The sequence below is a fragment of the Maylandia zebra genome, linkage group LG23 (assembly GCF_041146795.1).
Source record: "Maylandia zebra isolate NMK-2024a linkage group LG23, Mzebra_GT3a, whole genome shotgun sequence".
Classification (NCBI taxonomy): Eukaryota; Metazoa; Chordata; class Actinopteri; order Cichliformes; family Cichlidae; genus Maylandia; species Maylandia zebra.
The window spans coordinates 17,957,513-17,971,303 of NC_135188.1; the positions used below are offsets into that span (position 1 = coordinate 17,957,513).

A 13,791-nucleotide genomic window follows, 5' to 3' on the forward strand; every position below is an offset into this window, starting at 1 on the left:
ATCCCAACCTGCAAGACATTTGGGAGTTTCCAAGGGCACCTGAATAGAGCACACAGTGTTTCGATGATCCTGATTGTGAATGTGCCCTTCAGTGAAGGTGCCTCTTTGCGTGTTTCCTTCCTGCTTAAAGTTTTTTTTATTCAAAATATTTGTGAGTATTTGTGAATATAGTTTACAAAGAAAAAAGAAAGACGGAGAACACAAACTGTTTACAATGAATACAAAACAGAACTTCTCATGTTGGAACATTGTTTTCCTCTCTTATTATTTACCAAACAAGCAACGAGGAAAAAAAAAACAGAAAAAAAACAAAACAAAAAGAGACAAAAGAAAAAAAAATGAAAACAACCCCCCCCCCCCCAAACAAAATAACAAAAGCCACAACCCGGAGGGATTATGATATTAACTAGCCCTTTCCATAAGAACCACACAGAAGTTAGCTACAACATCACTGAGCTTCACGTTCCCGTTAACACAAACAGACATCAGACCACTATGGAGAAGCAAATCCATTAGTCAGCTGGAACATCCTTAAGTTGAAGTTTAGAGAAGTTTTCCAGAAAGAGACCCCAAATTTTATCAAACGTATCCTTTTGGTTCTGGATGGAGCAGTGGATCTTTTCCAGACTGAGGCATGACATGAGATCAGCAAGCCACTGAACATGGGAGGGCGGGGCAACAGTCTTCCACCTTATCAAAATGGCACGCCTAGCTAGGAGGGCTTCCTGCTTAAAGTTTACTTTCACTTCCTGAACTTCGTGTTTCTGACATCTCCATGTGAAGCTTCGTGTGAAGGTAATGGAAGCAATTCTTAATGTTTTCCTGGCTAACAACAGCAGACTGTTAAACTTCTTCTTCCTTTTTGTTATTGTGTGCATTGGATTAAACATTTCTTTCTACTGTGCCTCTATCTATAGCCTGTATACAAAAGATTGTTGCAGACACCAGGTTCATAGTTTAGTTTGTATGTAAGTATTAAGTTGAGTGCTTTGTCTTCAGTTTCTGCTGTTGTTTAGACATTGTTATTGTTTCTGGGTTTTAAGGAAAAAATACTTCACAGAGAGTCAGTTTAAATATTTTGAATGATGATCTGAAGAAAAATAACTGAAGACGTTTCAGTTCTCAGCACAGGGTGGAGTTTGTAGTTTAGCATGCATTTTAGATTGAGTTAGCAGCTCTGTAGACTGACAGTTTTATTTCTGGACTCATGTAAAAAGTTTTGCTGATGGTTTCTGTTGTCTAAAAGCTGATACTGCTCACAGATAAATAAAATGTGTAGAGATACAGGGGCACATTCACCCCTCCTCCTGGGGGAGCCCTTGGATCTGGGAAAGTACAAGGATACAAAGAGAAGAAAATAAGTCTTTTCTGGAGCTAGGAAGGAATCTACTTCAGTTTTTTTTTTCAACTCAAGCATAAGTTCCAGTAAAGTCAATATTTGAAAGATCAGAAATGAAAATATCTAAACTGCCATGTGTCAAATGGACAGAATTAAGACCTCTGAACAAAGCAGGAAGAAGAGAATGGCCTGAAGTTTCTCTGGTCTATAATTCGCCTCATCCTGGTCTGTGTGACATAAACACTAAACCGCTAACAGAAACATAGCTGTGATGATGAGACATGCTAGAGTTTGATGAAACCACTTCCTCTTCTAACATACTCAGCCATGCAGAGACAGCTTTGCTCTCAGTTTGTGGGTTTGCAGGTTTAGATCTGATTCAGACTTCCTGTCCAACATGTTTAGACCTGAATAAAAGTTACTTTCTACACAGCAAAATCTCCAGTGTTAAATTAACACTGGAGAGTGTCTATATGGGTCCACACCTCTGAGTGTTAAATACAACACTGTTGAGTGTTAAATTAACACTTTTGACAGTGTTATATGTTTAAAAGTAACCTAGTCAGTTTTGAAGATTAACAATGACTAACACTGAGCAGTGCTGATTTTCTAACACTGGAAAATAACTCAAAATGTTAGAAATATTTATATTTATATAAATAAATATATATTATATATATATATTTATCCTCATTTATCGAGGATACTTTTTAAAATTAAACTTAAACAACACTGATGATGCTTGTGTATTCTCTGTAACACCTGGCACTGATTATTTAAAAATTATTTTAATTTTCACAATAACCACTGAATGTCTCAGACTATCACCATTTAATGTGAGTGTGTTTACTGAATCATGATTGCGTTTGATGTCCAGTTATATTTTTCAGATCGGTGTCAGAAACAAATTATTCAGGTACACGCGTGCTAATATGATCAACCAGTCTTATTGATCATATTAGCAATTCAGTTTTATTTATGTAGTGTCAAATCACAAAAACAGGTCCCTGATGTATGTATGTATGTGTATATATATATATATATATATATATATATATATATATATATATATATATATATATATATATATATATATATATATATATATATATATATATATATATATATATAATTCAATTCAATTTTATTTAAATAGCGCCAAATCACAACAAAAGTCGCCTCAAGGCGCTTCATAGATACAGAGAAAAACCCAACAATCATATGACCCCCTATGAGCAAGCACTTTGGCAACAGTGGGAAGGAAAAACTCCCTTTTAACAGGAAGAAACCTCCAGCAGAACCAGGCTCAGGGAGGGGCGGCCATCTGCTGCGACCGGTTGGGGTGAGAGAAGGAAGACAGGATAAAAGACATGCTGTGGAGGAGAGACAGAGGTTAATAACAGATATGATTCAATGCAGAGAGGTCTGTTAATACATAGTGAGTGAGAAAGGTGACTGGAAAGGAAAAACTCAATGCATCATGGGAATCCCCCGGCAGCCTACGTCTATTGCAGCATAACTAAGGGAGGATTCAGGATCAGCTGGTCCAGCCCTAACTATATGCTTTAGCAAAAAGGAAAGTTTTAAGCCTAATCTTGAAAGTAGAGATAGTGTCTGTCTCCCGAATCCAAACTGGAAGCTGGTTCCACAGAAGAGGGGCCTGAAAACTGAAGGCTCTGCCTCCCATTCTACTTTTAAATACTCTAGGAACAACAAGTAGGCCTGCAGAGCGAGAGCAAAGTGCTCTAATAGGGTGATATGGTACTACAAGGTCATTAAGATAAGATGGGGCCTGATTATTTAAGACCTTGTATGTGAGGAGCAGGATTTTGAATTCAATTCTGGATTTAACAGGAAGCCAATGAAGGGAAGCCAATGAAGGAGAAATATGCTCTCTCTTTCTAGTCCCTGTCAGTACTCTTGCTGCAGCATTTTGGATTAGCTGAAGGCTTTTCAGTGAGTTTTTTGGACATCCTGATAATAATGAATTACAGTAGTCCAGCCTGGAAGTAATAAATGCATGAACTAGTTTTTCAGTGTCACTCTGAGACAGGATATTTCTAATTTTAGAGATGTTGCGCAAATGGAAGAAAGCAGTCTTACATATTTGTTTAATATGTGCTTTGAAGGACATGTCCTGGTCAAAAATGACTCCAAGGTTCCTCACAGTGTTACTGGAGGCCAAGGTAATGCCATCCAGAGTAAGAATCTGGTTAGATACCATATTTCTAAGATTTTCAGGGCCGAGTACAATAACCTCAGTTTTATCTGAATTAAGAAGCAGAAAGTTAGCGGTCATCCAGGTCTTTATGTCTTTAAGACATTCCTGCAGTTTAACTAATTGGTGTGTGTTATCTGGCTTCATGGACAGATAGAGCTGGGTGTCATCGGCATAGCAGTGAAAATGTATGCTATGTCTTCTAATGATGCTGCCTAAGGGAAGCATGTATAATGTAAACAGAATTGGTCCTAGCACTGAACCCTGTGGAACTCCATAATTAACCTCAGTGTGTGAAGAGGACTCTCCATTTACATGCACAAATTGGAGCCTATTAGATAGATATGATACAAACCACTGCAGTGCAGTACCTGTAATACCTACAGCATGTTCTAATTGCTCTAATAGGATATTATGGTCAACAGTATCGAATGCTGCACTAAGGTCTAGCAGGACAAGCACATAGTCCACTGTCAGAGGCCATAAGAAGATCATTTGTAACCTTCACTAAAGCTGTTTCTGTGCTGTGATGAGCTCTGAAACCTGACTGAAACTCTTCAAATAAACCATTCCTCTGCAGATGATCTGTTAGCTGTTTGACAACTACTCTTTCAAGGATTTTTGATATGAAAGGAAGGTTGGAGATTGGCCTATAATTAGCTAAGACTGCTGGGTCTAGAGATGGCTAGATGGCTATTTTTTATATATATATATATATATATATATATATATATATATATATATATATAAAAACACCCAGCACGCCCCTGCGGGCGGTTTATCCTTCAAGCTCGGGTCCTCTACCAGAGGCCTGGGAGCTTGAGGGTCCTGCGCAGTATCTTAGCTGTTCCCAGGACTGCGCTCTTCTGGACAGAGATCTCCGATGTTGTTCCCGGGATCTGCTGGAGCCACTCGCCTAGCTTGGGAGTCACCGCACCTAGTGCTCCGATTACCACGGGGACCACCGTTACCTTCACCCTCCACATCCTCTCGAGCTCTTCTCTGAGCCCTTGGTATTTCTCCAGCTTCTCGTGTTCCTTCTTCCTGATATTGCTGTCATTCGGAACCGCTACATCGATCACTACGGCCGTCTTCTTCTGTTTGTCTACCACCACTATGTCCGGTCATATATATTCATATATATATATATATATATATATATATATATATATATATATATATATATATATATATATATATATATATATATATATATGAATAAAGAATAAAATAAGAATAAAATAAAATAAATAAAAATATATATATATATGAATAAATATATATGAATAAAGACCCTACAATAATACAAACGAAACAAAGAAAATCCAACAATCATTTCACTGAATCTATTTATTTTCATCAGAACATTTATTTGTAGTGTTGCCTGCAGACATGCATTTACTATGATCTGGGAATTTGGAGGGTGAAATCATCTCTCTGTGACATTCTTGTAGTAAACTGATGAAATCTGTTTGTGACAGAGCTAACTGTCTGGCTGTGGACTCTCAGTTATGACAGGAAACAGTGTACAGTGAACATTTATACTGTGAAATTTACTTTTTTATCCTAATAACATGTTACTGTCATAAATATATTTGTTTGATATATTCATTTATTTATTTTATAATTGATAACATAATGTTGATTAACTCCGATCGAAGAGGCCCCGACGGACTCGAGGGTCAACACTGCATGTTGCTGTTAGTATCCACTTATTGATATGTGACAGCAGATATTTCATATTATCTTGACTCAGATGGAGTGGATGTTAGTCCAACACATCAGACATGACCTCAGCAGCTCTCAGTTGATGTGCACATGAATGATTTGTGTTTCCTCTGCAGGTGAAGGTAGAAAGTGCGTGTGAGCTGATGTGGATGTGAATTCAGCAGCATGGATCAGTGTGAGGACAGAGAGGAGGGAGTCCCTCCCTCTAAAACCACTCTGTGTGGGGAACATGAGAACCAGACCAAAGCTCAGAGGTGAGATGATCATCTCTAACTGTCCATGACTCTTCTGCATGTCACAGCTCAGCACTCACATCATTGCACCATCATTATTCACAGGAACCAACCTGGACCTGAACCCAGCTGTGTGTCATTAAAGAGTGACCAGTCTAAAGCTGACATGATTGGTTTTAATGTCCAGCCTCTGTCTGCTGCAGAGAGGTGAGCTGTTAGTAACATGAACTCTTTGATTTAACTGCTTGATGTTGTTGGATATAAACTGCAGTGCAAACACATCATTCCCTCAATCCCATTTAAACTGTCTCTTAAAAACAAGCCATTGTTTTTTAAACAACTGAAAATCCACTAATGTAGGGGAGAGCAGTGTGTCATGGCATTTGAGATGAATCCTCATCAATTTGCAAATTCTTATCACATTTTAATGACCACTACATCACTGCTATTTTTGCTTTCCACAAAAGTTAACAGAACAAAATTTATATTTACAGTTTTCATGTATTCTGAAACTGGGTTTTTTTGGACCTGGAATGTAAATGTAGGCCTACTTGTCTCTAAAGGCCTTTTACTTAACTTTGGTTGTTTAAATGTACTCTGGGCAATATGTAACACGACAGAAACAAAACATCAATCCTGTCACACTGGTATAAACCTAATACCAATTCCAGGGTTGGTATCAATATTATTTATATTTGGATTGATCCACCAACTTCTATCATGCTCATGTTTTCTTCCATCAGTCATGTTGTGCTTTATGTTGTGGGAAGTTAGAGGAGGTAACACTAACTTTGCTGCACAAATTTCACTTTCACTCATTTTTGATGCTATGAGTTTTATAACTCAAACACTGGTTATTATTTTTAACTTAAAAAACCCCCACAATTCTCCACTTTTCTGAAAACCCATCACATAAAAATCAAAATATAATCTGCTAAAATGTAGAAAACAAAGTTTCTTCTCTGACTTTGTGCCTGTTGGAGATCAGTTCATCTTCTGCTCACTGAACTGCTGTCAGAAACAGTAATTTTTAGTTTTTCCAAGTAAATGTAAGCTTCAAGCATCCATCTGTCCACACAGGCTGTGCTGTTTGACTTGCTGAGTTGAGTTACCTGGTGGGTGCAGCAGAGACCGGCATCACTCTGACTCTCACTCGGTTTGTGTGCTGTCCCTGGTTTGGCCCTTGTTGTGATGATGAAGTCCACTGCAGATAAACAGGTCAACGTTTGCCAAACTTTTAAGGTGGGCAGGAAACTGAGAAAGTTCTAGAGTAAGATAGCCGACGTTTCAAACAGCTGTCAAAGGCACCATGTGGTAGTCATGACGACCCCTGTAAAGCTGCTTTGTGTATGTGAACTTTAGACAAAAGTCATGTTCACTTGTTGACCCTTGTAACTCTGAGTGAGGCTAGCCAATACCTAATGTACCTCATGCTCACTGTTGTTGGTGTGAGTCTGTAACTGTGCAGCTCGGCAGCCTGCAGGTTATGGGCTACTTGAAGGGTTCAGTTGTGCTGATTGCGTTTTGGATTTTTGCCAGTTTTGAATTCTAGTTGGTGTTGTTTGCTGTAGTTGTTTTGAGCCCTACTGACCTATTGATACCATCTCTTGTTAGCGCAGTGTATTGTCTTGGTTTTTGGCTGGTATGTTTTTATGCCATTTGATTAAGGAGTCTTTGTTTTAAGTTGTTGTCCAGGTGATTGATTTGGACAGGTTTGTGAAAGATGCTGATACCAGTCAGGGCTCAAGAGTGCAACCAATTTGGTCACAAGTGAGCCCAAATTTTTTAATGGTGTGACTAAAAAAAATCCTAGCTCACACCAATGTGACCAACTTTTTGAGTACAATTTTTTTTTTTTTAAAAAAAATCTGCAACTCTGAAAGTCTCTGTGCGGTCAACAACTGACACACATTATGCCCCTATTGTGGTCTAAACCAATCAGAGATAGTCAGAGGCTGGACCCCTTTGTGTGTACATTTGAAAGTGCAGGTGGATAGAGGGAGGTGAGTAGCTTGAATATAGCGATATCAATTCATGAAAACCTGAATCGACTTTTAAATATAACTGTGTATTTTGCCAGAAATGCCAGAATCTCAGGTTAAAGCTCACAAAACTATTTGAACAACCACCAAACAGTAAATGAGAGCAGGTAAATGAATTCCACGTAAACACAGAGTGTGGACCCGACGCATCAGAATCAGCTTTCTCTTTCTCGGCCCGTACACGGACACGCCGTCAGGGCTGAAAGCCGACAGCTCGCTGATTCTGATACGTCTGGTCTGCGCTTTTGTTTACGTCTTTTTTGCGCTAGATTCTGAGCTGGATGTTTTGTCTCTCACCAACCAAAATTCACTGACCAGCAGCAAAATAAGATCAAAACTATGCTTCACATTTGATAAATATTGTATTGAATTCCCTCTGACTTCTGCTGTTTTCCACCATGCTTCCACCATGATAAAATCACACTTCATGCACAGCTCTCTCTCTCTCTCTCTCTCTGTACTTCAAGAACAGTTTCCCATCTCAAATCTCTGTTTTCAGCATTATTCATTTGCTTATTACCCACCAGTCTACCGTTGTTTACAGCCCTGTTGGCTGCTCTTTTTTCTTTTTTTTGTTTTTACTCAAATGACCTTGGAAAAGAGAGGCAAATTTTTGTTGTTCAATACTGAAGAAATTTAAACTTTTTAAAATTATGTAAAATTGGAGAATATATTTAAGTTTATCTGCTATAAAAAGCATGCAGGCCAGGAAAATCTCCTTTTTCTGTGTTTTATCCTTAGTTACTTTGACACAAAGGCATCTGCTGTGATGCTCACACCTTTGATGAAGTCTCACATGTATCAGTATTGATAAATGACCAGAATTATAATATTTCTGACTATCTGAGGAAAAATTGAATCGAATCGGGACCTTGTGAATCGGAATTGAATGGATTATAGAAATCAGTGATGATACCCAGTCCTAGTGAATAGCCTAGGCCCGACAGAAGTGGATGTAGCTGTGGGTAATAAGAAAAGGGGAAAAGAACTATTGATAAATTTTGTTAAGTTAAGGCCTGATCCATCTGAAATTCATAGCCAGTGCTCTGACACGGAACCATCAATCTGTTTGCTGCTGCCTGCTGCAGCAATAACTTATCTGTCTTGTAGAATTGTGCTCCAAATAAAGAACTTTGTGTTAACAAGATTGCTAGTTAATCATTTACAAATTAATAGTGTCTATACAGATAGCAATCCCCCCCCCCCCCCCCCCCCCCCCCCGCCCCCAAAAAAAGTGCACACGTAAAACTGCGGCTTTAAGCGATGCGGTTGAAAAATTTGGGTGCGCCTAAGAAAAAAAGTTAGGCGCACCAGTGCAACCGTGGCAAAAAGTTAGTCTAGAGCCCTGCCAGTATGGTGTTAGTTTTCAAACAAATTTAAGAAAAGAAGAACTGTGTGCTAAAGTCATGTCTGATTGAACAGGAAATACTGACTGAAGAGTTTGACTTTGCCTGTTGATAAAATGACTCAAACACTGAAGTAGAAAAAAGAGGAACTGAAGAAAGTAAATGGTGCAGTGAAGGCAGCGCGGTGAGAAATCATATGCAAATAGTGTTGTCTCTCTGCACAATAAAGCAACGCAACTAATTTATTGAACCATCTGAACATACATCCCAATCTGCAGAATAGTTCATGCATAATGCAGATCAAGGGCGTAGATTTGGTTTTGGCATTGGTGGGGCTGGATGATTCAACCACCGAACCCTGCCCTATTTCTTTTTCCTTTTTGTCTTTGCTTCTTGATAAAAAAAAAAAGGAGAAATATACTTTCCTACATATGCTATTCTACATTTAAACCATTTAAAATTACAATTCATACTTTTATATGTGAATTATATAATGTTAAATTACTATTAAACAAATGACTAAGTATTTTAGGCTTCAGTTTACTTCAGCCATATTCCATATAAATCAGGTATCATACAAAAATAAAAATAGCTTCAAATACAGTCATGACAATAAAAGAATATGACTTTAAGGACTTAACAACATTAGTTCAGTCACAGTACACCAACATCTGTTATATTTTGGCACTAAGGGAACACTGAATGACCTGGTGAATTTTTGTCCATAAAACTACTCATCTAAGATTACCACAAAGTAAAAGATCTCTCGGAAAAATTATGAAACATTTTGGGCACACTATTGCCCCGATCAAATCAATGAGCTGGGATTTTTTATTCTAAACATGAGCTACTGTTACAGCAACAGACATGGACTACTGATGTCCCACAACAACTCAGTGTCCAAACACATGCTTTCTCCTCTTGTTAATGTATAGCACGAAATCATCAGTCAGTCACCTGTGAACTTGCCTCTTCACCTCTGTCCAAGCTACAACATGGCAGAGCTGTCTCTATCACCTGATAAATAACAGTGAGACATTTGAAATGCATGCAGTCACACATGTGCTTCAAATACAGTAATGAACCAACAGGTCATTATCCAATTTCACCTGTGATCTTGTATCACCATTACTCTCTGAGCTTTGTGTTGGTTCTTCTGTCACCTGACAAATACATGAAAATAAGAATAAAATGGGTAGCAGCTTCAGTGTGTCTGTCATTTAAAGAAAAATGTGCAAACTGCACTACAAGGTGGAATATTTGCAAAATCATGACTACCTCATTATATTTTGTCTCAAAAATTAACCCTATGAATATGTCAGTACCACTAGGATGAAATTATTGTGTCACCAACATTTTAACGTTAGACATATAATTTTAACAGCCTCTGTAAACTAATATCCTGGCTTGCTCGAGGCTCCCATTTTCTCTGACAGTTTCAGTCAAAATTAGAAATGCTACTCTGAGACCGAGATAACTAAAAGTGCTGCCTGTTGTGCAGTTAGTTTCCAAAACACGTACAATTTTAGACTGATGTGGGCCAAAGCCTAACATAGCCTGTAACGTTATTATGACTGACATTTTATGAGTTAACTTGGCTTTAAGTGACTTACAGGTTTCTTTGAAAAATGCTTTCTTATATCCAGGTTCTTCCTTTTTGCTGCCATCCTCCCCTCCTCCTTGCAGGTCCTGGCAGCGCAGGCTTGCCAGGTGTTGTGCCAAAAATTGATTGCCGGCCAAAAACTGATTTCCAATGTTTCCGTGTATTTTTTACATGTAATATCTTTATGTATGTAAATAGAACGGTGAACAGCGTTTATAAAGGGGTTATATATAGAATTTAAAAAATTATCTGTTTTTTCAAGTATCTTTACAACTCTGTGTTATTGTACTGACATTATAACCAATCCGGTCCTTTATCCCCACTTAAAATAATTACTATTGTAATATTTGCTGCCATTTCTGCTGTCCTCTTGGCCAACTTACAAAAGACATTTTAATGTTAATGAGAGTTTTTGTAATTGCATAAAGGTTATATAAAAGTCACTGCCAAAAACTAATTGCAGCTTCTACCTTGTTACACAAATGTTGTTTGTGGCTCCAGATGACTTTATGTCATCCATGAGGGATGCATTTGACATATGTTTCACATATTATAGCCCAAGAAGTTACTTATAGCAGTATACATGTGAGCCATCAGTTTTTGGTAAATACCGGAAATCAGACAATCACTTTCTGGCACAACACCGGCCGCTGCTAAAACTAAACAGAGCTCCCTGAAAGGCCCAGCCAATCACATTGGCCATATTTGGCACATGAGGTAGGACTCCAGTAGAGAACGTAATTTAACTCTTTCTGCACCGCTGGGTGAATGAGACGATGACAGATCGTTTTTTTTTCTTTCTATCTGGTTTGTTTTTCTTTACTCGAAGAGATCAAATTCTTGGTGGAGACAATTCAATAATCGCTGGATATTGGTGGGGACATGTCCCTTCCATTCATGCCAAATCTATGCCCTTGATGCGGATCCATCCAGTTCACAAAGGCACTGAAATCATCAACAGTCTCACACTATCTGGCTAAAGATGTTTTTCCAGAGAAAGTAACAGGTGCTTCATGATAATTGGCCACTTCTCTGGACAAAACACATGGCATCCCCTCTAGCATTTTTTTCCCAAAGTGGTAAAACCTGCACTGTGCACATCTCAAGGAAAAAAGAGAGGATCTCACAGCTTTCCAGTACTTTGGTTCAAGTTTCATTCACATCCATCATGCAGGTACAAGGAATCAAGTGAAAAACTTTATATAATTTGTGTCCAAAGGTTAATTATGAAGACTCATTAACAGAAATGTATCACTATGTTTAGATAAAGACAGAGTTGCTGACCCCACACAGCTGTAAACTAGTTTCCAGTTTCTAAAAGTTCCAATTTAGTGTGTCACCTATCGTCACAAAAACTTGACTTCTACAATTTCACAGTCAGCTTAATCAAACATGTGTTGTTATTATTATTATTATTATTATTATTATTAATAATAATACATTTTATTTAAAAGTGCCTTTCAAAACACCCAAGGACACTGTACGACAAATAAAACAGGCATAAAAAACATGAAATATAAACAATAATGAGAGTAGCATATAGAAAGTTTAAGATCAGGGATAGGTTATAAGTAGTAGGCAATTTTAAACAGGTGGGTTTTGAGGTTGGACTTAAAAAGATGGGATAAAGTGATATTTCTTAGGTCTGTGGTTAAGGAATTTCAAAGTCGGGGTGCAGAGCAGCTAAAAGCCCTGCCCCCCATAGAAACAAGACAAGAGGAAGGAACAGAAAGAGATAGGGAGGAGGATGATCTAAGGCACCAGGATGGGGTGGCGATCTGAACCAAGTCAGAAAGTAATGGTGGGGAGAGAGAATGAATAGCCTTAAATGTACTGTATGGGGTAGTATTTTAAAATTAATGTGAGATTTGACCGGGAGCCAGTGAAGCTGCTTCAGAATAGGAGTGATGTGATGGGTAGAGGGAGTCCTAGTAATAATACGGGCAGCAGAGTTCTGGACACGTTGAGGCTTATTGATGGATTTTTGTGTAAGGCCAAATAAGAGTGAGTTACAGTAGTCAGTCTGAGAGGTAACAAGGTAACGATAGCAGTAGCATGTGGAGTGAGGAAGGGGCTGAGGCGATTGATGTTACAGAGGTGGAAATATGCTGAGCGAGTAACATTATTGATGGTATTGAAAACCATAAATTAAGTTCAGCTAAGCAGAGGGTGAGGGAGGGTGGAGGGAGAGTAGAGTCGGGTTTGGTGGATAGGTAAAGCTGGGTGTTGTCGGCATAACAGTGAAACTGAATATTATATTCATGGAAAATATGCCCAAGTGGGAGGAGGTAAATAATGAAAAGGAGGGGACAGATCCCTGGGGCACCCCAGTAGACAGAGGAAAAGGCTGAGAGGTGAAGGATTTTAATCGAATGAACTGAGTGCGGTCAGACAGGTATTATTTGAACCAAGCTAGCCTGGTATGAGAAAAGCCAATAGAAGCCAATCTGCTGAGAAGGATGGAGTGAGAGATGGTGTCAAAGGCTGCACTCAGATCGAGAAGAATAAGGATGGAGAGGAGACCGGAGACAGCTGCCATAAGAAGGTCATTCGTTATTTTTATAAGAGCAGTTTTGGTGCTATGAGAGGGACGGAAACCAGACTGGAACTGTTCATAAAGGTTATTGTTGGTTAGGTGTAGAAGAACTTGTGAAGCAACTATGTTTTTCAAAATGTTTTTAGAGAAATTGGAGATTGGAGATAGGACGAAAGTTATTAAGGTTGTTGGGATCTAGACCTGTTTTTTTTTTCCAGATTTGGGGTGATAGCAGCAACTTTGAAAGAATTCAATTCAGTTCAATTTTATTTATACAGCGCCAAATCACAACAACAGTCGCCTCAAGGCGCTTTATATTGCACAGTAGATTGTACAATGATAGAAACAGAGAAAAACCCAACAATCATATGACCCCCTATGAGCAAGCACTTTGGCGACAGTGGGAAGGAAAAACTGCCTTTTAACAGGAAGAAACTTCTGGCAGAACCAAGCTCAGGGAGGGGCGACCATCTGCTGCGACCAGTTGGGATGAGAGAAGGAAAACAGGATAGACACACTGTAAAAAAAGAAAGTGCTGTTTTTACAGGAAAATTCTGGCAGCTGGGGTTACCAGGGACTTCCTGTAAAAAAATACAGTAGACATCCAAAATATGTAAACTGATTTACAGTGAATGAAACTCACAACTGTTAAATCTACAAAAAAAAAGTTAATTTCACACAACAATTGTTGTATATTCATAGAATATATATATATATATATATATATATATATATATATATAGCTG

The 13,791-nt window shown here is 38.4% G+C and overlaps 1 protein-coding gene across 1 annotated transcript in view; it reads left to right on the forward strand.

The window, feature by feature from the left end:
* Positions 1–706: 706 nt before the first annotated feature.
* Positions 707–13,791, forward strand: part of LOC112430390 (protein NLRC3-like) — a 39,997-nt gene continuing 26,912 nt past the window's right edge. The window contains exons 1-3 of the mRNA XM_076879876.1: positions 707–795; positions 5,402–5,539; positions 5,624–5,725. Of these exons, the coding sequence (XP_076735991.1) occupies positions 5,451–5,539; positions 5,624–5,725 (191 nt within the window). The 5' untranslated portion in view covers positions 707–795; positions 5,402–5,450. The remainder of the gene's footprint in view (positions 796–5,401; positions 5,540–5,623; positions 5,726–13,791) is intronic.